Raw genomic sequence first — 24,640 nt, 5'->3', positions numbered from 1 at the left:
CTCCCCCTCTCCATTTTATCCTCACAACAACCCTGTGAGGTAGGTTGGGCTGAGAGTCTGACTGGCCCAAAGTCACCCAGTGGGTTTCCATGGCCAACTGGGGACTAGAACCTGGATCTCCCGACATCCAGTCCAAAACCTTAACCACTACACCATACTGGCTCTCTTGTCTTCATTGGGAGTTATGCTGCTTTCCTGTTGTCTTTCCCTCCACAACCCACTACTTGGTGAAGAACTCTGTGTAATCTGGTAGCTATGTAACATCCACATGACATATACTTTTTATATTTTACTAAGTTTTGAATTTTCTTCTCTGGATCAATGTATCAAACAGCAGGCCTTCAATAAACCACCTACATAGATAGAAAGTTGCCTTTTCTTTAACTAACAGGACTTTTCCTGGGTCTCCTTCCTGCTGCTTGGGTACCACCACCACCACCCCCGTCTGGTTTTCTCCTCATCATTTTGGATCTCTCTAGCAGTAAACAACTGAGCTGATGGAACTTGGTAGCCCCTTTCCAAGTTACACAGAACTCAGTGTCAACTCTAGGCAAAATTTTGCCAAGGCTTGCATAGTGCATTCCTGTTGAAACTGCCTGGCGCAAGCTAAGTTAGACTTTCCTACGGCAAGTTGGGACTCGTGTCTTGGGGATAAATCCGACATTGTCAACTAACCCAGATTGTGCCATAGAAAGAAGGACTTGGGAGGAAGTGCTGCTCACCTGAGTAACACCTGCAGGGGGGGGAGGGCAACAAGGTGGGTGGAGCTTCACCTTACCAACTCTTTTTTCCTCAGGAAACAACGCTGCCAACATGAGTCGCCGCCTGCCACAGGAGGAGTTGACCCAAGCAGACATCTGTGGGATGCTCCGTGAAGAGCTGTGCAAGGGAAATGACTTCCTCAAGTCAGACACCCACATCTTCATCATCTTGGGGGCTTCGGTGAGTTCCTTTCCTCTGGGCCAGGCTGGAGTTCATAAAGACCATGAACCTGGGACTGTAGGCATCTTGATGTTTTAGGGGTTTGTTTTGTTTTTGCAAAGAGAATGAATTAACTGGAGTAAAGTTTCTCAGATTGCATACCTGAGCACCCAGGTAGGGGTAATCAGGATGGTGAAGTAGCTGCATAATTGGCAAGGAAAAGTGCAAGACTTGTGAGCTGTATGTATGGGACAGATGGTGATGGTATAGAGGTAAAAGGCACTCCAATGGAGTTGGCCATATGCACTGCAGGATCATAAAATCATAGAATAGCAGAGTTGAAAGGGGCCTACAAGGCCATCGAGTCCAACCCCCTGCTCAATGCAGGAATCCACCCTAAAGCATCCCTTACAGATGGTTGTCCAGCTGCCTCTTGAAGGCCTCTAGTGTGGGAGAGCCCACAACCTCCCTAGGTAACTGGTTCCATTGTCGTACTGCTCTAACAGTCAGGAAGTTTTTCCTGATGTCCAGCTGGAATCTGGCTTCCTTTAACTTGAGCCCGTTATTCTGTGTCCTGCACTCTGGGAGGATCGAGAAGAGATCCTGGCTCTCCTCTGTGTAACAACCTTTTAAGTATTTGAAGTAGGTAGTAGGTTTCCAAGCTCCTTCTCATTGATAGTATTAATAATTTATTGTCATAAAATTCAAGGCACTTTTGTTTTTACAACAGTTGGAGCTACTCATGCTGAATAAAATTGCAGCTGAAAACAGTATAAATGTATTAATCAATAGAACAGTAAAAACAGTAACAGAAAGGAATGGGCAGGCAAGGGTAAGTGGTCAAACATCCCTCCCCCAGACTGTAACTAACTTTTATTCTAACTAACTAGCATTTAAAATTGTGATGCGAGTGTTTGAATTATTATAATCAGTTACAGAAGCATCCATTTATTCAATTCGTTCCTCTCTCTCATTCCTTTTCCACTTTTCTTCTGTAAACATTCCACTTGAGGAACAATTATGTATGACTGCATCCTTATGAAGAATTCTGTATGACCTGCATTTTAAAACACTACTTGTACCAATTGAAACAACTGTGTCATGTGCTTTGTAATCGTTAGCTCTAAGGATTGTATGGAATTGTTTTCCGAACAATATTAGGAAAGGTCAGTGACTGCAGAAAAAAAAAATGTTTTCTTTCAGAAATCGGAAGGGAGGAAACATGTTCCTTAAGGCAGAACTACAAGGACCATGGGATTGTTAGTAAAAATGGCATCTCCAGGTTGAATTCTCCCCCATAAAGTATATCTCATGTTCTGATGTCATCATACTGTATATTTTCCCATCAGCATCACATGGGAGAAATCTTATGGTTAATGACACAGTCTGTTTTTGGTGGCAATTGCATATCTCATGGAACGTATAATTCTGTCCTGTTCTGATACAAGGCTTTAAAAAAATTATTACTGGAACGGATTGGGTTGGAACATCAATTTTCTCTTTTGCATATTCTATCCAGCCTGTAATTTCAGGTGGTTTGCTGCTGCATTTCATCCTGTTGCAACTGAGTTCCTAGCTGTTTCCCATTACTTTCTTGGCCCCATTCAGAAGACACCTTAAACCACAGCTTTAACCATGGTGAATAAAGCAAAAAGCCTTATTCACTGTAGTTAAAGCCGTGGTTTAAGGTGTCTTCTGAACACGGCCTGGCTTTCTGGCTTAACCACTATGGTTAGCCATGGTTTAAGGTGTCTTCTGAATAGGCCCATTGTCTCTGTTGATCCTTTTTTATCCTGCTCCTAGGGATATACAGATTTTGTTAAATTTATTTCCTCTGTGTCTCACCAATTGTCAGGCCTCTTTCTTTCCATTGCTTTTGATGGGATTGGATTAGGGGTGGAAGTGTATGAGAATAAGGGATATTAGCGCAAATGTAAATCTGTATGAATCCCCCCCACCAAAGTAAAAAAACCTGGTCCACATGATTCGGAAAAAGCCAGTCCACTGTGGAATCTACAGGTCAGATTCATAGAATTCCAAACTCATTTGAATCTGTTGTAGGAGCAGGTAGAGATGTCAGAGAAATCCACACCTCTTTTCTTACTGTGGTACCCAGTCTAGCATCTTCCATTCTAGAGGTGTGGCTCACAGTGATACAAGATTTGTATCTGGTGACAGGATGCTGATGTAGCCCAAATACCAATGACTAGTGGAACAGCCACATTGCCCTGCAGTGGACTGTGGCTTCTCTTCCTGCCACTTGTATAAGTGCCTCCTTGAGGTAGGGTGTGATTGGGTAACTCAATGCAGCAATTGCTGCGTGTTGTGTAATCAACATCCCTTTGGGTGGAAAGGTGGGGGTGTTTTTGAACTTGCTTGAGGGGCAGGGAGCTAATCCCAAAATATCTTGGATTTAGTAATGTGTCAGTAATCTGGTGCCAGTAAAGATCAACCTAAAGAAGCTTGGCTTCCCGTGGGGGTATGTTCTTCACTCTTGTCTTCTAGTTTTAATTGCAAAGTGTTCTCTGTCTACAGTGCGGGGGGGGGGGGGAGCAATTTCTTTGAAAATAAGTCTATTACACAACCAAACCCTTGAAAACATACTCTGAGTCATTTTCTATGTTGTATTTTTGTGCACTCTGGTTTGTATTCATGTACAAGGCCAGATATATCATTTAAGACTCAATGGTGAAAATGAGCAGGTATTGTCAGACCTTGAACTGGCATAAGTTTTAGGAGTGTTGAAGCGATACCACCATAAAATATAGCTTGTATCCAGATTTAAACTGGATCAACTGCACTGACAGAAGTGGACTTCCCTGCCCCCTGCTACACATAGGCTTAAGAGAACCTGTTATTATTGTTAATAACAATAATTTATTTCTTGCTCACGTCTCCGATTGGATCGAGGCGGGGAATAACAACAAGCAGGGAAAAGGAGGTCCTCAAAAATTGAGTAGAAGTACCTTCTGTGAATGGAGCCCTTCCTCTCAGGGAAGATTCCTTCATCTTGTGGAAAGTAGAACCTGGATCCACCCCTTTAACTGTTAAAAGTTGTAAGACTTTTAAAATTGTGTCCTGGGAATGTAGCCGACAGAAAACTCTGGCGTGGGCTGGTCCATGAAGTCACGAAGAGTCGGAAGCGACTGAACGATTAAACAACAAAAAATGTAGTGAAAGGAGATGTGGGCTGTTTTAATTTAAAAAGAAAAGTGCTGGGGCTTAGAGATGCTCTAGGAGGAAGGCCCCACTTTTCAGTTCTAGAAGAATAGGCTGAAGTTGCTCAGTGCAAAGGCACTTTACACGTGCTCAGAGGCATTTTACATTAATTAATGTTACATTATATCTGTTTAATAAGAGGAGAGCCCAAAGATGAGAAAGGGTGATGCTACTTGAGAATGGTTGGAGGATGAGAGGTGGAGGTAGCATACTTTTGCTACTGATGAAATGTGGCTGTATTTTTCTGGCCCTACGCTAATCAGTGACATTGTAGAAATATGTTCACACATAGAGCAGCCACCCCTGCCCACTTTCTGTTGAACATTCCTCCCTGCCCAAATATTTACATATATAGTAGTGCGTGAATTGCTTCCAGACTCTATACTTTGGTGAGTAGTGCTGCCGAAATGATCTCTTTGTGTTTCTTTGATCTCTGGTGTATGTGTGTGTGTGTGGTTTGTTAAAAGAGCGTCTCCTTCTGTAGTGGGGTAGCCTAAACTGCCTGCTGGTGGTTCCAGCTCTGAACAGAGCTCACTGGACGCTCAAAGGGGCAGGAAATACGGCTTGAGCAAAAGAATCAGCGTTAGCATTTGCTGAGTCACGGGGGAATAAGGTGCGGTCCTTATTCCCCTCTGAGCTTCTGGTGAGAGAGGGAAGGCACCAGCAATCCTATTATTATTTTTTCACAGCATGCTTCCAGTTGGAAGGCATAGTGTACAACTGGAAGAACAGGCAGTGCCCTGGGAAAAAACTGGGGACACTTCAGCCAGGACCCCTCTGTACTCACCAGCCTTGTGGAATGCAGTTTCTTAGAGCAATCCACTGATAGGAACAGACATCATAACAGGGTTGGCTATACATATTGACCTGAAGCAGGCTCAAGCACACAACACATAATTGAGGCACATAATTGGCACACTCGGTACCTGAAATTAGAATGATCTGGATATACTCTGAATGTTAGGATAATTCTAGATGTCTGTTTTTCCTGGTTGTGTAGTGCTATTGCGAGCAACCGGCTAGCTGATTCAAAGGAACTGATTGCCCACAAATCCTGGTGGAGAAAGGGAGGTGATCCCCTTTTCAATTACTAATAATTTACATTGGGATAGGCAATATTTATTTATTTATTTATTTATTTATTACATTTTTATACTGCCCAATAGCCAAAGCTCTCTGGGCAGTTCACAAAAATATGGTATCTGTAGGCACCAATGTGTCCCTGCACACCTTTCTTGGTGTCCTCTGAGGTGCCGTAGCCCTTCCACCTTATCTTAATTAATTAACACATGTTCTCACCGGCAGCTTGGTTTGATTCAAAGCAGAGTGAAGGCCTGTAACTGCTGCAATCTTCATTTCCTATGAATGCCTCTGGGCCACGCAGGGGGCTCAGAGATAGCCTTAGGAAATTAAGATGGTAAGTGGTTACAGGGCATCTTAAAGAATTTCTAATTCTTTAGAGGAGGGCTTTCTCCGCTGTGGCACCCCGGTTGTGGAATGAGCTCCCCAGAGAGGTCCGCCTGGCGCCTACACTGTACTCCTTTTGTCGCCAGCTGAAGACCTTTTTATTCTCCCAGTATTTTAACACTTAATTTTAACTTAAATTTAAATTTTACTGTTTTAACTCTGTATTTTAACCTTATATCAATTTTGCTGCATGGTTTTTATTCTGGTTGTGCTTTTTATATTGTATTGTGTATTTGTGCTTTTAACATGTTGATTGTTTTACTCTGATTTTAATTTTTGTGAACCGCCTAGAGAGCTTCGGCTATTGGGCGGTATAGAAATGTAATAAATAAATAAATAAATAATTGATCCAACATCTTTTTTAGCTAATTAGTTGATTAAATCAAAAGTAACATTGCATATTGCCCAAACCTTAATATAGCTGCCTTCTAGAGATATTGAAGTCTGAGGTAGATATTCGTAATTTAATCCAGCAAAGCTACAACTCATTGTTACAGAGAAAAATCATTTTTAATATTGGCTTTTGGTATTCCCATCCCTATTTTGTTGTTTATTCGTTTAGTCGCTTCCGACTCTTCGTGACTTCTTATGGATGGGAATAAGTAAACACATAAGTATGCACTCAGTTTGCAGACCCATTGATTAAAATTGGGCCCCTCCCATTAATTAGTCATTAAACCAGTTAAAGATTGCAAACCTAGTATGCAGCTGCTGAACTGCAGAGTTGGACCATCTCTCACTAGGTAGCAATGTGAAAACAGTGACAAATGGTGAGCTAAGCTGTCGGTGCCTATCCAGGAGATTCTTAGTGAAGGAATTAGAAAGCTCTCTTGACCTTCTGTGCAGGCAGCAAGTACATCTAGAAAGAGAACTGTATACACACACCCCATCCAGCTGCAAACCTCATGTGCCCTGGATGTTTCACACCTTTTTGGCTCAGGTAAACATAGGGTAATTGACTTATCAGTGTTTGCATTAGATAAAGAGCTTCCAATTCTGGATGGTCACTAGAAAAGCTGGAGACTTCTATAGGTCATTGACCTCTAGCATTGGCTGTAGTTCATTGCCAAAACAAAAACGGAAGCCATGTGAATCTGGGATGCAGTGTGGGTTGTTGGAAAGGTCCAGGTATAGGTGGAAGTCACATGGGCAAATGATGGGGCAAGAATCTGTGCCGTTATACACTCCTGCACACATACACCTTTGTGTGTGTGTAAGAACGGAATGCTGGATTAGATTAAGGCTTTGGTCTGATCCAGCAGGGCTCTTTCTATGATCTTTAACTGCTTGCTTGTGAAGGAAGAGGCAGCACTTTGCTATGACTGCAGATAATTTATTTTTATTTATTTATTTATTTCATTTCTATACCGCCCAATCGCCAAAGCTCTCTGGGCGGTTCACAAAAATTAAAACCATGAAGAGCATAATACAACAACCAACAATTTAAAAATACAAATGCAAAATACAATATAAAAAGCACGACCAGGATAAAACCACGCAGCAAAAATGGATATAGGTTAAAATATGAGATTAAAACAGCAGAGTTTAAATTTAAGTTAAATTAGGTGTTAAAATACTGAGAAAATAAAAAGGTCTTCAGCTGACGAGAGGAAAACAATGTAGGCGCCAAGCGAACCTCTCTGGGGGGCTCGTTCCACAGCCGGGGTGCTACAGCAGAGAAAGCCCTCCTCCTAGTAGCCACTTGCCTCTCTTCCTTCGGCAGGGGCTCATGAAGAAGGACCCCTGTGGATGATCTTGAGGCCCATTCTCTCTCTCTCTCTCTCTCTCTCTCTCTCTCTCTCTCTCTCTCTCTCTCTCTCTCTCTCTGTGTGTGTGTGTGTGTGTGTGTGTTTGTGTGTGTGTGTGTGTGTAAGGTGAGCTGCAAATCTTTCATCAGGTCCAAAGATTTATGAGTGCTGTCCAATATATTATGGGTGAGATTGGCACTAGAGGCACATCCAGACTGTTGTAATGTTGGGGATTAGCTCTAAATCTTCAAGTCAGAAAGGCTTCTGCCATAAGGGAAAGTGAGGTGGGTAGATGGGTTTGGGGTGCCATTAAGGGCAGCAAGTTGGGGAAATGTCTGGTTCATATGATGCCAACCACTGAGAAAATTGTGTTGTCTGGTCTTGATTGGGATGAGTTCCTATTAATATGGTGCGTGGTTCCACCGTCGCACTGCGACGGTGGAATCAGTTACCTAGGGAGGTTGTGGGTTGTCCCACACTAGAGGCCTTCAAGAGGCAGCTGGACAACCATCTGTCAGAGATGCTTTAGGGTGGATTCCTGCACTGAGCAGGGGGTTGGACTCGATGGCCTTGTAGGCCCCTTCCATCTCTGCTATTCTATGATTCTATGAATGGGAACTCATACAGAAGAATGTTCCAGTGGACTGCATCTTGTTAATTAGCAGGGGAGAGGGGGCATTTGGATTTTCCACTGCAGGCACCAAAATGTTTTTGGCTGCCTTACCTTAGATGAAGCCAGACTATGAAATTCTTCATTTTAAAAAGTTGTCCTGGGACTGGAGTGAGACGGAGGATGTGAACTTTGCCTCACACTAAGGATCCTCATGCAACCAGGTCAGGACTAATAGATACAAGGAATGCAAATCCTACTTGTGGAGTTGGAAATGTTCTGGATAGGGAAGTGCCAGCATCATTCTACACTCCTTGGCAAAAACCTTGAGGAACCTGCCTTTCCTCATAGACTTCTGCATATCACTGAACTGACCAGCCATGGTTTACTTTACATTATGCTTCTTTTAAAATCTATTTTAAAGTGTTTTATTCTGTATTTATTTTATTTTATCCTGTACACCACTCCAAAATTTTGAATGGGGAACGGTATATAAATATTGTAAATAAATAAATAAAAATGGGACTGCCGACAAGTAAGGGAAAAACTCAGCCTGGCCTGCTTCTGTGCCACTCATAGATGTTTGCCCTGTAGAAATCAGCCGATGAAGGTTTACATGTGACCAGTTGCAAGTACAAGCTCAAAAGTTGGCAACCACAGTTTAATTTGTATTGTTGCTTGAACATTTGGTATAAAATGGGTGTGGGGTTTGGTGTGTATATTTGAATGACACAGGCACTAGTGGTCAAGTGAAAGGTTGAAAGTGTGAAAGGTTGTCACACAGAGGAGGGCCAGGAGGAAGCCAGATTCCAGCTGGACATCAGGAAAAACTTCCTGACTGTTAGAGCAGTATGACAATGGAATCAGTTACCTAGGGAGGTTGTGGGCTCTCCCACACTAGAGGCCTTCAAGAGGCAGCTTGACAACCATCTGTCAGGGATGTTTTAGGGTGGATTCCTGCATTGAGCAGGAAGTTGGACTCAATGGCCTTGTAGGCCCCTTCCAACTCTGCTATTCTATGATTCTATGAAGCCTAAAAGTCAGTTTTGTGCTGGAAGAGAAAGGTGTAAAGAGTAAGGTGAAGTGATGCCGCTATTGCATTAAGAAGGAAACATCTCTGTTCACCCACAGATAATTGGGTGAAGAATTGCTGAAAACAATCACATGAAAGAATTTAAGTATATTTTTATGGGTTTTAGAATTGAAGATTTTAGTACTTGGCCTCTGCCTAGCACATTAGAATGTCCCCTGTGTTCAGAAATGCTGGTACTATGTCAGGAGGGCAGAGGGGTCTTCATGAGGCACTGCCTTTGGCCCAGGGTAGCCCTGTCCTCAGTACATATGGGGAACCATGCCAGAGCTCACTGCAGAGGTGTGGTGTTGTGTAACAGGCACACCTCCTCTTTATACAGTAATAGCAGGGATGGCAGGAGTAATTAATACCCCCTCTTACATAAGGCTTAGGACAGGCTTAACCCTTGCAGAATTGTACGAGATTATTCCGATGCAGTTGACACACACAATTGAGCAAATAGGGAGGCCCTTTAACCCTATGAGGCAGGGCTTCTTCTGCATGCTGCTGGGTGAAATGACATTTTCCAGGTAGCAGTATGAAGGATAGATGAAGGCAGGAATTGGAGTCTGTCTGGTGTAACAAAATGTTTAAAACAGACAGTAAAATATCTTGGATCTGCACTGCTTTGTGGGCTGCGTAGACACAGCTGATTCCATTTCAGTTATTGGCAGTCTTGCTAGTGGTGATGATGGTGTCTGAAGGCTTCCTTCGAGCCAGAGGTTGGCAGGAGCTTAACCCCAGAAACACTTCCAAATGCCAGGCATCAAGATGTGGCTCATGAGATGTACTGAGTGCACCTCTGATCATGTGGATGGTGCTTGCCATTGAATAAATACACATAGGGTTAGGAGAAAGGTGTCCAGGGCAGAGGGTAGAGTCTCCAAATAGACTGGCTCATGAATTCATAAAAATTAATCCCTTGGAGATCCTCAGGAGAGAACTTTTGGCTGGACAGACCTATTTCACTTTCCCTTGGTTCTGGGTTTATTTCTATTCATTCTATTCATTAGGCCAATATTCATTTCTATTCATTAGGCCAATACTATACTCTCTAAGCAGGGCGTATAGAAGTGTTGGTAAACAAAGAGTCAATAGAACCATTGCGTCACACACAAGAGAACCTCCTAGGCAGATTTTAAGGCCTGCAGTGGCCCGACACATAAGGTATATCCATGCTGTTCAGTGCATATATTTTGTTTCCTCTTTAGACTAGGAGCAGCTTACTTTGTAGTAGGGTATAGCCTGTTATGCCCAAGCCCTTGGCACAAGACCAGGTTTGATTTCTGCCTGTCTTTCAGATGTGTCCCTGGCAATCTGAGGCTGTGTATTATTGGTTGCGTAGTTTGAGGCAGGGGAGACAAAGATGTCATAGAACCCTCCCATCCCAGCCTGCTTTTGTGGAATTGTTTCATTCTTTGTAATATTGAAACTGTGCTCGATGGCTGCTTGTTTTATATTTAAACACGGGTTGTGGTAAAATACAGTGACATTAATTTGTAGTGCAGCCATCAAGGTGCTCCATTAGACCCTCCCATAATCCCTTTTGTAGTGAATTCTCATATAGGTATGATTATTCCTGATTCTCTTCCCATGGCAAATTAAGTGGCAGCTGTTTAACTTCTTCTTTTGAAGCATCTGTACACACCTCCCATTATGGTTTTATTCCTATTTGCCCGAGTTCACTCTTTAGGCTGGTAACCCAAAACTACTGTCCTTCATGCTTTACTTCCACTAAATCCTGTAGCTCTTAATGTCCTTAAATCTTCAAGCAATTTGATCCTATGTTCCATTTTTTTTCTACCTGAAACCTCTGTGAGAATCCAGACATTTCTAATACCTAACGCTCACTTTTTTGCATTTCTCCTACAGCGTGTGGTGAATCCCACTTAGATATTTCAGATGTTAGAAGAGGATAGCAATTCTGGTAGCTTTTAAAATGTTGCCTGCCATTCTTCACTGCATGCAATTTGCTGCATGTTGCAGCCACTAACCTGGGTTGCACATAACAACAACCCATCATTTAAAAAATGTTCTGTCCTGGGTTATAGAATTGCTTCCTCCCTATACCGCCCTGGGATAAATATTAGGAAGGGTGCTAGATAAAAGCCACAAATTTTTAAAAAATGAGGTTTTAGTGCAGAACTTCCAGGGAGGCTCAGAATTATTATAGATCTTCTTGCTCTGCCTTTCAGTACAGATCTAACATGGAATCCATAGAAACTCTGGAATTTCTATAGAAATTCCACTCAGTGTGGAATTCTATGAGGAAACTCACCATAGGATCATGTGTTAGCTTCATTGCTTCTTTGGCCAAGGGTAGTCTTACACATTTTCACCCCACTAATCACAGTATAATATATATACTGTATTTCTGTGTATACATAGTATAAGCGACGATAGTATAATATAGATGTACCACCAATGGCATTTTGAAGAAAAGATTCATCTCTGTGCTCCAGGAGCTTATTTTGACAGTAGGTTGGGGTAAGGAGAGGCAAAGTTAACAGGGGATGAATGTGAGGAAATGGAGTTGCATATGCTTAGGCCTTGGTTTTGCTGAGGATGAAGACGAAGGGGCTAAGCCAAAGGTGTGTTTTCAGGTGGGACCTGGAAGAAAAGAGACTGTTGGGTGGCACACTGTAAGCCAACAACATGAAGAGTGCTGCCTGGCACCCTTTTCCAACCTGGTCCCCTCCAGATGTGTTGGATTGTGATTCTTATCATTCTCAGCCAACATGGCATGCTGCTGGCTGGGATGATGGAATTTGTAGTCAGGGAAGGCCGCTGTGCAGAATGCAGAACTGGCAACATTGCCACTCCTACAATAAGACAAGCCCTTCTGGGTGCTCAGAGCTCCATGATTCCTCACCGCTAGCATTACCACGAGGATGCACAGAGGGGTGTTTCTTTGTGTGTTCTGTACTGTTGCCTCTCCCTTGCCCAGAAATCCTCTCCTCTCACCGGAGGGGCTGATGTCTTCCTTTATAAATCTTCCACTGGCCCCAGTCAGCCTTGATGCAACAGGGTCAGGCTAGGCTTTGTTTCACCTCCTCGTTGATTCAGTGTGTTTTGTTCTTTAGCAACCAGACAGCTGATCCACTGGTGACTCCCACTTGCCTGGTGGTGTGAGGAGTTGGGCTGAGAGCCCACAGGTGTGGGTGCCAGCTGGACTGATGCTGCATGACTCGGCATGTTTGCAATCAGGAATTGCACCAGTGGCAACAAAGCCCGCCCAGTGAAGGGGCAAAGGCAAGAGCCAGGCCTTTCATGCAGTGTGGCACTGCCAGGCACAGGGAGGAGTCAGGTGGAAGGCAGGGAAGGACCTGTGCTGTGGAATGCAGGCCCTAGTCCAGGACAAGGAAGCTGACGTAAGCTCTCACTCGCATGAACTGGGGAGCAGAACTCAGCTAGAAGTAATCTAATATATATATATATATTTCCCAAACTTCTGGTTGTACAAAGTATGACCAGATCGCCAGGAAAGATTTGGGTCAGGAATAAATGGAGCTTTGTAGAAGGAGGGGACATGGCCAGGAGGGCAGACATGTACTCCCTTTTGTACTCCATTACACCATCCACCAGTGCTTCCCTTCTGTGGCCTGCGGAAGATTGCAGTTTGGTGACACAGTGAGTACATCTCTGCACCAACCGCAATGCCAAGTTTGGGATCTCCCTTCCCTGGATTTGGGAAAGCAGGGACGCTGCATCTCTGGCCTCTGGCTGGAGCAGAGATGCATGACCACAAAAAATTGAACTGGTGTATTTTTCATCAGCTATTGTTATTTTACCATGTTTATTCACTGGTTATCGCTGGGATAGTAGTGGGAAAGAATCAATACCCTTGGTGTGCCCTCTGTAGCAAAGGGGCAGATCCTCAGTTTTGGGGTCCCAATCTGGCCTCCTGCGGTTCTCCAGAAGGCCACCCCCATCCCCTGGGCCCACCCCTTCTTCCCCCCAGCCACTGATTGGTTGTTTCCTGGCTCTTCTGCATTCCCCCCCTTCATTCTCAGAGGTTGAAATGCCTCTCTTCAGTCTTAGATACCAGCAGTAAGGGCCCGTTTCCTTTTGTCTTTGGCCCACCACTGCAATGCAGCCCCCAAAAGATTGTCTGAAATGGAATTTGACCCTTGAGTTGAAAGTGATTCAACACTCCTGCTTTGGAGTTTGGGCTTGAAATAGAAGGGCTTCTCTCTCTCTCTCTCTCTCTCTCTGTGTGTGTGTGTGTAAGGTGAGCTGCAAATCTTTTATCAGGTCCAAAGATTAGTGAGTGCTGTCCAATATATTATGGGTGAGGTTGGCACTAGAGGCACATCCAGACTGTTGTAATGTTGGGGACTAGCTCTAAATCTTCAAGTCAGAAAGGCTTCTGCCATAAGGGAAAGTGAGGTGGGTAGATGGGTTTGGGGTGCCATTAAGGGCAGCAAGTTGGGGAAATGTCTGGTTCATATGATGCCAACCACTGAGAAAGTTGTGTTGTCTGGTCTTGATTGGGATGAGTTCCTATTAATATGAATGGGAACTCATACAGAAGAATGTTCCAGTGGACTGCATCTTGTTAATTAGCAGGGGAGAGGGGGCATCTCTCTCTCTCTCTCTCTCCCTCTCCCTCTCCCTCTCTCCCTGTGGACCAGATGGAAAGGCACAGGGATTAGAATTGGGGGCTCTTCTGGCTTCCAGTCCCAGGCATGCTACAGCTTAACATTTGCCTCTCAGCACCCTTTATTCATCTTCTTTAGCAGTGACTACTTTCCCCCCCTCTCTGCCTCATATTTGCAGGGTGATCTAGCCAAGAAGAAAATCTACCCAACCATCTGGTAAGTCCTGTTTGTTGCTCATGAGGCTTCCCCTCCCCACATGTCCTTGTCTTTGCATCATGACCAGTCTGATCTCCTGTCCAGGTGGCTGTACCGTGATGGGCTGCTTCCCGATGACACCCATGTGGTGGGTTATGCCCGGTCCCAACTCACCGTCGCTGATATCCGCAAACAGAGTCAGCCTTACCTCAAGGTGAGACCTCCCTCCTCACCTGCTGCCTTGGCAGCCCACAAACACCCCAGGACTTTGTGAGCGCTGCCACTAGGAATGATTGTGGAAAGTCGATCCTCTCTACCTGGGCTGATGGTGACATATTGCCGCAGTCTTAGAAAACTGCAGAGGGAGCGGGGGACATACGGTTAGCGTGTGAAGGACAGAGATGGACAGATAGTCCTTCTTCTTGCAGAATAACAGATCTTGATACCATTTCAGGCCAGCCCTGAAGAAGCACAGAAGTTGGATGACTTTTTCGCCTGTAACACATACGTCACTGGAAAGTACGATGACCAGCCCTCCTTTGAGAAGCTCAATGCTCACCTGAACGCCCTTCACAATGGTGAAAAGGCAAACCGGCTCTTCTACTTGGCTCTGCCACCTAGTGTCTATGAGGATGTCACCGCTAACATCCGGAACACCTGCATGAGCACTATGTAAGGTTTGGGATTGGGGAGATGGTTTGTGAGGTGGTGGGGAGGGCAGTGTGGTCAGCACTAGCAGAAGAGAGTGGTAGGCAGCCTGTTTGTATGCAAAGGCAGAGGAGGCTGCGTTCGGTCAGGGCGAAGCTGTAGTTAAGAGGGAACCATGTTAATATTATGTTTAAGATCACTCCCAAGATATTCTTTAATTGTGCTTAAGAAGGGAAGGAGGAGGCTTGAATGTGAAGCAGTCTCTAAACCAGCTTCTGGAGGACAACAAGCCATTTCGGTTTCTGCCTGTTCCTCCACCCCTCCAACTAGAAACAGGCTCTCTTTAATTTGTCAGCAGGGTAAAAAAAGTAGAACAAATAATTTAAAAAGGCGGGGTGGGGGGACGGGCGTTGAGCCAAGTGGTGATTCCCCCCCCCCCGACTCAGATGGGGCAGTAGGGTGAGAAGGGGCTTCAGGAGTCCGCTATTCCTGCCATAAGTTTGCAAGCCTGTGCTTGTCACAGGTACGCTTGTTAGAGAACCTAAATTGACTGTTTCTCCCTGTTGACCATGCAGCCAGTGTAAAACTGCTCCAAATATATTACTGAATCAGAGCAGGGAGTTGCTGTAATGAACGGCCAGAGACCTTCCTGGCCTCAGTGTTTCTTTTCTGCCCACTGCCAGCCGTAGCATGCAAACCCATCACCAACACCTCTTCAGTCAGTGCCGTGTAGTCCGGCTGCATAAGCTATGCCAGTCCCATGGGTTTGATTCCTTGATGCCATGTGCCTGGTTGGCTTTTCTCCCCTCCTTTTTGATACGTTTGACCCACCCCGAACACAGGGCGAGGGCAGCAGCTTCCAGTCAAGCATTCCGCTCCTTGTTTTGTACTTGTGACTTTTGAGCCGGCTCAAGTGGTTCCTTCTCATGAGGCAGGGACAACTCAGAGCCGATTCAGGCATGATGAATTGGCTCCGAACTGTGCAAATATTGATAACTCTTATGCACAAACCACTCTCAGAAACTATGTTACATGGGGAAAGTGTGGTCATGGAAGATGCAGAAGCAGCTTTTATGAGGGGGGCTTGCTGGAGGTGCAGAAATCCTAGTAAATTGGCCCGTAAATCCCACAAACTAGCCGTTGTGCCTTCCAAGGATAGACTTCTCGCAAATTGTACTGCTCACACAGATATCTCACTCCAGTGAGCAGATATTCATGTGTATCAGAACCAGTTCTTGCCCATTGAAGGCAGCGCTGATGTATACATTGCACAAGCATGAGTTGTAGTATTTGGCACAAAACCCAGTTTTCTGTGAATATCTGCTTTCCCCCCTTCCTTTTGTGAAGGGGGCATGGAAACAAATGAGCAGTGCCTGGTGGCCTTGGGAGCTGAGCAAGAATTCCAGCAGCCATGAGATTAGATTTCAGTGCTCTGCAAAGCACCTTGAGGCTCACTAAGGCTGCCCAGAAAAAAAGAGTAAAAAGTTGGAAAAATTAAGTACAGTTATAGAAATCTACTTGATTTGCATAACTTTTCAAGTGTGTGTTAGGCAGGCATACTCAGCATTAATAAGGAGAGGGTCTCTTGGCTTTGTCCCCGCTAACTTGCAACAATCACTTACCTAAACCTGACCTTTGCTACACCTCTACCCCCAACCCCCAATCCCCAGTGGCTGGAATCGTGTGATTGTGGAGAAACCTTTTGGCAAGGACTTGGAGAGCTCCAACAAGCTGTCAGATCATATCTCAACACTTTTTACAGAAGATCAGATCTACCGCATTGACCACTACCTGGGCAAGGAGATGGTGCAGAACCTGATGGTGCTCAGGTAAAGTAGGAGCCTGCGGTGTGGCTGAGATGGTGGGACTGCACAGGGCTCTGACCCTGTTGCTTAAACTGCAGCTACCTGGGCTCAGACATGCCCCTTTTGCTCAGTACCTAGGAGATACCTTAAAGCTTGGTTTTCCCCATCTAGTTCAGAAGCACCTTTTAACCGTGTGCCAATAAAGCATCTTCTTAACCGTCCTCGTTGGGTGGCGCCCAGCTAATAGCAACAAGGACTGTGTTGTTCTACTCTCCAACTGGGGCACCTATACCCTGCAGCCTCTGACTCAGACCATCTCCCATTTATTTTGCAGGTTTGGGAACCGGATCTTTGGCCCTATCTGGAACCGTGACAATGTGGCTTGTGTTATTCTGACCTTCAAAGAGCCATTTGGCACAGAGGGCCGGGGCGGCTACTTTGACGAATTTGGCATTATCCGGTGAGAGAGTGCTTGGGGGTGAGGGTGGAATGTTGCTCTCTTCTTAACCGGGTTAATGCAGAGAACATCAGATATGGTATTCAGATACCACAGAATTCTAACTCGTTCAATAGCAGAAAAAGTGGTAACCTGTCTCTGGAACATGGCATTAAAGATTGTAGGTAGGTGGACCAAATGGCCAAATGCTTCTGTGTGTGTGGGGGGGGAATCCTGTATCTAGAAAACTATCATTTAGGGAATGAGGGTGCTTATACCTTCTCCCTAACATGCTAGTTTTCTATGTGCAAGATAGAATGAGAGAAATAGATATCAAGACAGCTACAGATGGAAGAAAATGCAGGGGAAGTGCTTGAATATCTCTCACACCCACTAACTCTCCCCTCCAAATCCTCCTCACTTTAGTTTCAGAAACTGTTTATGGAAAAATGAATAAAAACAGCTGGCTTTGGGGGATATTTTGCAGAAAAATATCAGCTGGTGGGGTAGAGCTTAAGTGCCCACCTGCTGTTTCTCCCCTGCCACAGCCTCTCTCCCCAGCTCCATATTATTTTGGGAACTCCACTTCTGCAGTGCAGTGCAGTTCTGCCAAGGAAGCTGAATTCTGCACATAATCCCACATCCAATGCTTTTTCTGCATCCTGGCACTTTTGTTGTATACCAGCATGGGGAACCTCACACCTGGAGGCCGATTCTAGCTCTCCTGGAGTCCCAGTTTGGCTCTCTGGGGTTCTCCAGAGTGCCCTGCCCCCTTCCCTTCCCACAACAACTGATGTTTTGGTGCTTTCCTAACTTTTGTCTAGTGAAATGCCTTTCCTAAGGTTTTGTTACTGGCAGTAACAGTTTTAAGCTACAATATGCTGCTATTTGTGTGTGTGTGTTTTTGGCTCCATCCACCCCTGAAATTTCAGCCCCTGACAGCTTCTCTGAAACTGAATATGGCCCTTGCACTGAAAGAGGTTCCCAACCCTTGGCTATACATACAACCCTGCCTTGTAGCCCCATGCTCAACAGCCAGTGGTCACTCCCCTGGCTTTTGCATCGACGTTTTCTCTGGTGTTCCTGATGGTTGCCAGGGTCCCAGTTCCAGCTGCCATGTTTGCTTTCAAGACACTGCCTGTGTCTTGAAATGTGGCAAGGAAATGTGGCAATTAGAGCTAGGGAGGGACTGGCCACTGGTAATGGGATGCACATTGGGAAAGTGATGGCTTGAGTACTATAGGTTAGATGGAGTGTGGCGTCGTGTGCAGTTCCTGTTCCCTCTGGCATTCACACATGCTGGCAAACTGACACAAGACCCTCACGTCGGTAAGACTTCTTTTTATTGAGGAAATCACAAGGCAACAACCATAATGGTTACATTCTCCAAACACCACCACTTAAAGCTGAATGTTGGTCAGAAAGCTTTCGGCTTCTTTCCTGATACAATCCTTCAGGCAGTCCCATGGGTGGGGTAGGGTAGGGTTAGCCACTATCCTATTTGAGCATCTCAAGACACCGCAGACGCTGGCATCTCGGGGGACATGGCCAAAACCTAAACAAGATCCCAGGGAGGGGGAAACGCTTATGCTCTGAGCCACCAGAGCCGGGCAGAGAAGAAAGGTCCCGTACCGTCAAACACAGCATGCTGAATGCTGAGCTGACAAACGTGATCACAGGGAAGGTAAAATATCAGGCACAGGAGTCCCATCCTTCTGCTAAGGACTGGCAACTCCCTGCCACCTGGGCCAGGCCACAGACACACAATCCACAGCAAATGCAAGTCCAAGACTGTGAAAAGCCTCACAGTACTTTCCATGGCACAATCCTTAGAAATCCAGAGTCCAAATAGCAAGAGAGAGCATGTGCAGAGTGCTTCCAGAGCCCCAAGTAGAGACAGAATCCAACAGGAGCGATGTCAGGGCTTGTGTCGAAAGATGAAACCTAGCAAAGTTTTTTCGGCTTTGCACCAGCATTTATTTATTTATTTATTTATTTATTTTATTACATTTATATACCGCCCCACAGCCGAAGCTCTCTGGGTGGTTTACAACAGTTAAAAATGGTAAACATTAAAAGCCACTTGACAGACAGGTCCTCTAACCTGAAAGCCATGCCCATGTGCCAACAGGGCGGGATGGCACAACCCACTAAGGTGACGCTACAATCCAAGTATCACTCCCAAACAGTGCCCCCCCACCTTTTGAAAACACTCCCAAGTTCCCAGAGAACCAGCAGCTTCAAGGCTGAGACAGGGAGTGAACATGCAACTCCCATGTGAAACTCTGGCAGAGATAAGCTTGCAGAGACATTGACATTCTCAAACTATTTCTAATAAATCTACCTACATTGTACAAGGCCTCCAGCCTTGTACCTCTACCTGACATGTGGCTGGAATGGTCAACAATCTGAGTATTGCCGTAGCCAATATCAATTCCTTTCTCCGTGTCTGCAGGGATGTAATGCAGAATCACCTTCTCCAGATGCTCTGCCTGGTAGCTATGGAGAAACCGACCTCTACTAATTCCAATGATGTCCGTGATGAAAAGGTAGGAACAGCTCTGTCTTCATGGACAGAATATCAATTCGGGTATTAGTATCTAAACCCAGCTCTTTTGACTAAATGCCCTTGTGCAAGATAGCATTTCTTTGGCCCAGTTCCCTAGCTGTAAAATGGGAGTGAACTGCTGTTATATACCCCTTTATTAGGAAGACCATTCTCTCTCTTCTAAATGAAAACAGAAAAGGTATTGGTCACAGGTACCGAGTGGAGATGCTGGTGCCCGGTACTGACTGACCACTCATAATGTCAGGACTGGACCAGTTCTTTCTGGGTGCTTCCTTCTTTCCTTCCTTCTTCAGCCAAGATGGATTTTCTGCATGTGGTTGTCACTTCCAGGTAGGTAATTGTGTACCCTGCAGTTGCACTGTGATGTACGATAGGTGCACGTGTGAATGTCTTCACAGGCACATGCCACAGGAATCCAGCACCAATTGAAAAACATGTAATTTCCTTCACAGGTATCACTTCCACTTAGGAAACTAAGATTTACGGGAAGCTTCTCTGAAGTTGCCCAGAAGTAAGGTGTCTGGGCGGAGACTCAGTTCCCATCTACCATTCCTAGCCAGCTGAACTGTTGTTTTGAGTGCCCCACCCCTCCTTTTCAGCTCACTTTTAGTGCATGAGAATCTCAGACCCTGTCCATGCCTTCCTACTAGGTGAAGGTCCTGAAGTGCATCTCAGAGGCGAAATCTGACAATGTGGTTCTTGGTCAGTACGTGGGGAATCCAGAGGGCAAAGGGGAGGCTCTGAAAGGCTACCTGGATGACTCCACTGTCCCAGCCGGCTCCACCACTCCCACCTTTGCTGCTGCTGTGCTCTACGTGGACAATGAGAGGTGGGATGGTGAGTAGCAGGGCTGTGGTGGGAGGTTGGGAGAGAAAGAACATCCAAGCATCCTTGCGTTGGGGTCCCAGAACTGTGGTAGGAGAGAGTCTAGACTGAGTCCCAGCTCCTCTCGGTCTCCTTACCACCTTCATCCTCCCCATCTAGGGGTACCATTTTTTTTTAAATAATTTTTTATTTGTTTTCTACACTATATAAACATACAACATTACAATAGTAATAATAATAAAAAAGAAAAACATCAAACAACTGCTACATACATATTGAATAAATGTTGAGTACATATATGTTGAATAAGTATTACCTATACATTATCATACTACAACATATTCATTCTTAACATAAAAGTGCACCCCCCACCTCGGGATCTATTCCTGAGTCCAAAATCTGATCGTTTCTTCTGCTGGCGGTTTCCCACTTCCCTTAGTAAACACAAATATTAGGAACTGTTTCCAGATTCCTTCAAACTCATTTATTTTAGTCACGCCTTTTCTCCACTTAATATTACATGTCAGTTTATCATTAATGGCTATATCCCATACTTCTTTGTACCATTCTTCAATAGAATATTCCCCTTGAATCTTCCAGTTCCTAGCTACCATCAATCGTGCTGCAACCAGCAAACTCGATATCAGCTCTTTAGTTTCTTTTCCACACTTTATATCTTCAAATAGTGACAGCAATGCAATCTTTGGTGTTTGTTCTATTTTCATTCCCACTATTTCTTCAATTTCTGAAAACACCATCTTCCATAATCTTTGTACATATTTGCATTGCCACCACATATGTAAATACGTTCCTTTTTCCCCACAACCTCTCCAACAATTTGCTGAATGCTGATCGTTTATCTTATTCAATCTAATCGGGGTTAGGTACCACCTCCACAAAATTTTAAAATAGTTCTCCTTTATTCTCACTGATAAACTTCTCAACACTCTTTGTTTCCATAGTCCCTCCCAGCTCTGTCGCCCTATTTGTACCTTCAAATCTGATTCCCATACCATTTTCTCTGGGTTCTCTCTAAACTCCTTCTCTAACAATATTTTATATATTTCACTCATTAACCATCTAGGGGTACCATTCATCTTGCGCTGTGGCAAGGCGCTAAATGAGCGCAAGGCAGAAGTGCGGCTGCAGTTCCGGGAAGTGCCCGGCGACATCTTCCAACGCCAGTGCAAGCGCAATGAACTGGTGATTCGTGTGCAGCCCAATGAGGCTGTCTATACCAAGATGATGACCAAGAAACCGGGCATGTTCTTCAACCCAGAAGAATCTGAGCTAGACCTCACCTATGGCAACCGTTACAAGGTACAATTACCAAAGAGCTCTTTGCTTTATGTGCGAAGGAAACTCTGTGCAAAAGCAACGGAAGATTTGCATTCATAATGGTGCAAAGTGCTTGTTTAGCACAAGGCTGGTAAAGGTGCACACCCAGTTCAGAATCTGTTTCAGGAGCTGCATGCCCACGTGTGGATTCATAGGAAGAGATGATAAGCAGTAATGGTGGCTGATGGGTAGAGAAGCTCAGCCTACATAGAAGGCGTGGAAACTGCTCCTGGCACATTGTCAGAAATGCCTCCACACCCACTGAGGGCTAGAATCTTAGGGCCACGAATGCTTGGACATCACTGAGTTAATCACTTGCTGACACAACTGAATGTGTGAATGGTACTGTGTTTGAGATGATGTGGAAGTTCTGGCTGTGGTGTTGGATTTGAGATGGCTCTTTGACCCATGTAAGTTATCATATGGTGGTGGAACCATGATGGAATAGGCACGTGTATATAACCAGCACCTTAGATTCTCAGGCTTCTTAGCACTGCGGTGCAGCGTTCTACTCTAACAGTGTCCTGCCTTCTCCTGAAATTGTTTGCTTGTAGTGACTATTGCAAGGAATAGAGGGCCATCAGTTCCAGGGACCCATGTCCTCCGACTTATGGGGCACACTCAACTTCTGGTTCCCTTTCCACAGGATGTGAAGCTCCCAGATGCTTATGAGCGCCTCATCTTGGATGTTTTCTGCGGAAGCCAGATGCATTTTGTGCGCAGGTGCGTAGAGGTCCTTTCAGCACTCTCATGAAGACTGAGACTTGACGTGATTGGTGTCTTTTCCACACTGCCACATGTATCAGGAGGTGGAAACTGGAATGCTTAAATATTGATCTTTTGATCATTAAAATGCAGGCAGGGCACGTCAGAAAGAGAATTGGAGATTGGGCCCTCTTAATGAGGCCCGTGGGTTCGGATGAAAGAGGTTGTGGGCTCTCCCACACTAGAGGCATTCAAGAGGCAGCTGGACAACCATCTGTCAGGGATGCTTTAGGGTGGATTCCTGCATTGAGCAGGGGGTTGGACTCAATGGCCTTGTAGGCCCCTTCCAACTCTGCTATTCTATGATTCTATGATCTCTCACACCTGGTGGCATGTACCCATAATTCCTTCATCAGTTTACTTCTGCAGTGTTCGTGTAAGTCTAACGTGAATAGGGTATTATTGCAGAGACCGCTCTGTGTCAAACCTTTGAACTACTACTGCCGCTTGAGGCAAAAAAAGGGGTTGATTGGTCAGTAACGGTGATGTTTGGTAGTCAATCCTGCCTCCCTGGCAGCAACCCTCTTTCTGGCTGCTGCCTCAGACAGAATCTATCATTCTCCTCTTCCCCTCAGCGACGAGCTGCGTGAGGCCTGGCGCATTTTCACTCCATTGCTCCACAAGATCGAGGCAGAGAAACCCAAACCGGTTCCTTATCGCTATGGCAGGTAAGGTTGGAAAATATGGGTAGTGTGGGGGGATTCCTGCATTGAACAGGGGGTTGGACTTGATGGCTTTGCAACTCAACTATTCTATGAAAAACAGGCAATATGGCTGAGACACTGAAGGGGAAATTTTCTGTTGGTCCTGAACACACACTATGCTGTTTCCTGTCCTTTGAAATAACTCAGCTCTTGTGAAATAGAACAATGCCTCTTCTAGCTGAAATATTAACCTCCTAAGTGGACCTAATCCTTCCACGGAATGTCGTCTAGGGATAGCTATGGCCCTGTTTGCCCCACCAAAGGAGACATTTTAAATGTTTTTTAGTGTGATTCCTAGATCCTGATCACAGATGGTGAGAATTTAAACAAAGCCTGTAGAGGTAAACTAGGATATCAAAATGCCAGGAGCACCTCGCTCAGCTGTCTTAATGTCTTGGGAGAAGGAGCTGCTGGCTGTACTTCGGAATCTACCTTTTCAGTGGGTACAGGTGAATTGGGGATTGCTAATCTGTTTTTGATGGTGCCCAAGCATCAGTGGGGGGAGCACTTACCAGATGAACCAGTGTGAAGCTTAATAGGGTGGTGATTTCAGTAATTCAACTTTTAAAAAAATGAAAATGAGAAAATAGCAATATTGGTCAACTGTTGACCATTTAATGTGACATTAGTACACTGCTCAGCCTATCATAAACCAGGGTGGTAACAACCTTGTGACTGGCCTAGAGTTGCAAAACAACAAGAAAACACAACCTTGGGTAGGTAACAACTGTCTGGTAGGGCCGATGCCATTGTGTCAGAACTGCTAACAGGGAAGCCTTTTCTTTTCTAGCCGAGGCCCTGCAGAGGCGGATGAACTGATGAAGAAGGTTGGGTTCCAGTATGAAGGCACCTACCGCTGGGTCAATCCTCACAAGCTGTGAATGCCGCCTGACTGTCTTCGCTTGGAGTGGTGACAGCTGCTCTGCTCCGCTCCCCTCTGTAGAAGTTGAGCTGGTCGGGTTGGGCGAAGGGCTCCCCTGAAGACTGCATCTGAAAAGTGGTTGTCTTGTCCTAGCAACATCTGCTGGGTGCAGGCAGCAGTACACTCCCCCCAGCATCACCTGGGCTTCGCCGTGGGCTCAGCAATCGCCTCCCATCGTCCTCGCTGCGGACCTTGCTGAGCAGGTGCCTCCGTAGCTCAGCTCCTTCTATAGCACTCGCAACTGATGGACTAGATGTCCCATTCCAACCTCCGCTCCTCAATGGGGAAGCCTCTCACGATGGGGAGAGGCTACCGGGGGTTTCTTCTCACCCCCTCCCCCATCTACATATGCTGCTTTGTCAATTGCACTAGCTCTACTTTTGCTGCATTACTGTTACATTCCTGCTCAATCTGCTTATGGGTTTTGTATATGATGGTGTTCTGTAAATTATTACAGACGTTATTACAAAGAGACTTCCTGGTATTTCTTTGGGGCAGCCTAAGCTTTTTCCCCCCTGTTTCTGCAAATTGAAGAGCTACTAAAAGAGCTAGATCTTTGTTTATGCTGATGCCAGAGTGGCATGAAGGCCAGTGAAGGTTACACTGGGGTTGGGAACAGCACAGCAGGCATAAACCACACATGCTGCTCCTCTCTGCCTAAATCAATGGCTGGGAGGCAGCACTTCTGCAAATCCATGAGGAGGAACTGACCTCTGATCATACTCCCTCTGGAGCTGAGCTGTGGCACATAGGCACAGGCATGCAAGCCTGCTTTGTTGGAATCTAGTCCTAAAG

The 24,640-nt window shown here is 45.3% G+C and overlaps 1 protein-coding gene across 1 annotated transcript; it reads left to right on the top strand.

Annotated features, from left to right (window-relative positions):
• The first annotated feature begins 624 nt into the window (after nt 1-624).
• G6PD (glucose-6-phosphate dehydrogenase) lies at nt 625-24,319 on the top strand. Its single transcript, XM_063119178.1, has 12 exons — nt 625-942; nt 13,817-13,854; nt 13,939-14,047; nt 14,288-14,505; nt 16,152-16,310; nt 16,621-16,746; nt 19,178-19,271; nt 19,942-20,128; nt 21,201-21,436; nt 22,101-22,177; nt 22,795-22,887; nt 23,714-24,319. Exons 1-12 carry the CDS (start codon nt 814-816, stop codon nt 23,802-23,804), a joined length of 1,557 nt encoding a protein of 518 aa, XP_062975248.1. The 5' UTR covers nt 625-813; the 3' UTR covers nt 23,805-24,319.
• Nucleotides 24,320-24,640: the final 321 nt, after the last annotated feature.

The sequence above is a fragment of the Elgaria multicarinata genome, chromosome 3 (assembly GCF_023053635.1).
Source record: "Elgaria multicarinata webbii isolate HBS135686 ecotype San Diego chromosome 3, rElgMul1.1.pri, whole genome shotgun sequence".
Taxonomy (NCBI): domain Eukaryota; kingdom Metazoa; phylum Chordata; class Lepidosauria; order Squamata; family Anguidae; genus Elgaria; species Elgaria multicarinata.
Note: the sequence above shows the minus strand (reverse complement) of the source record. Positions and strands in the feature narration are given on the sequence as shown.

What these genes read in the sequence shown, in the direction of transcription:
- G6PD (XM_063119178.1), top strand. Translation starts at nt 814, where the DNA reads ATGAGTCGCCGCCTGCCACAGGAGGAGTTGACCCAAGCAGACATCTGT. An exon ending in AGAGTCAGCCTTACCTCAAG is followed by an intron (nt 14,048 to 14,287) that starts GTGAGACCTCCC and finishes ATACCATTTCAG; the next exon opens with GCCAGCCCTGAAGAAGCACA. An exon ending in GTTCCTTATCGCTATGGCAG is followed by an intron (nt 22,888 to 23,713) that starts GTAAGGTTGGAA and finishes TTTCTTTTCTAG; the next exon opens with CCGAGGCCCTGCAGAGGCGG.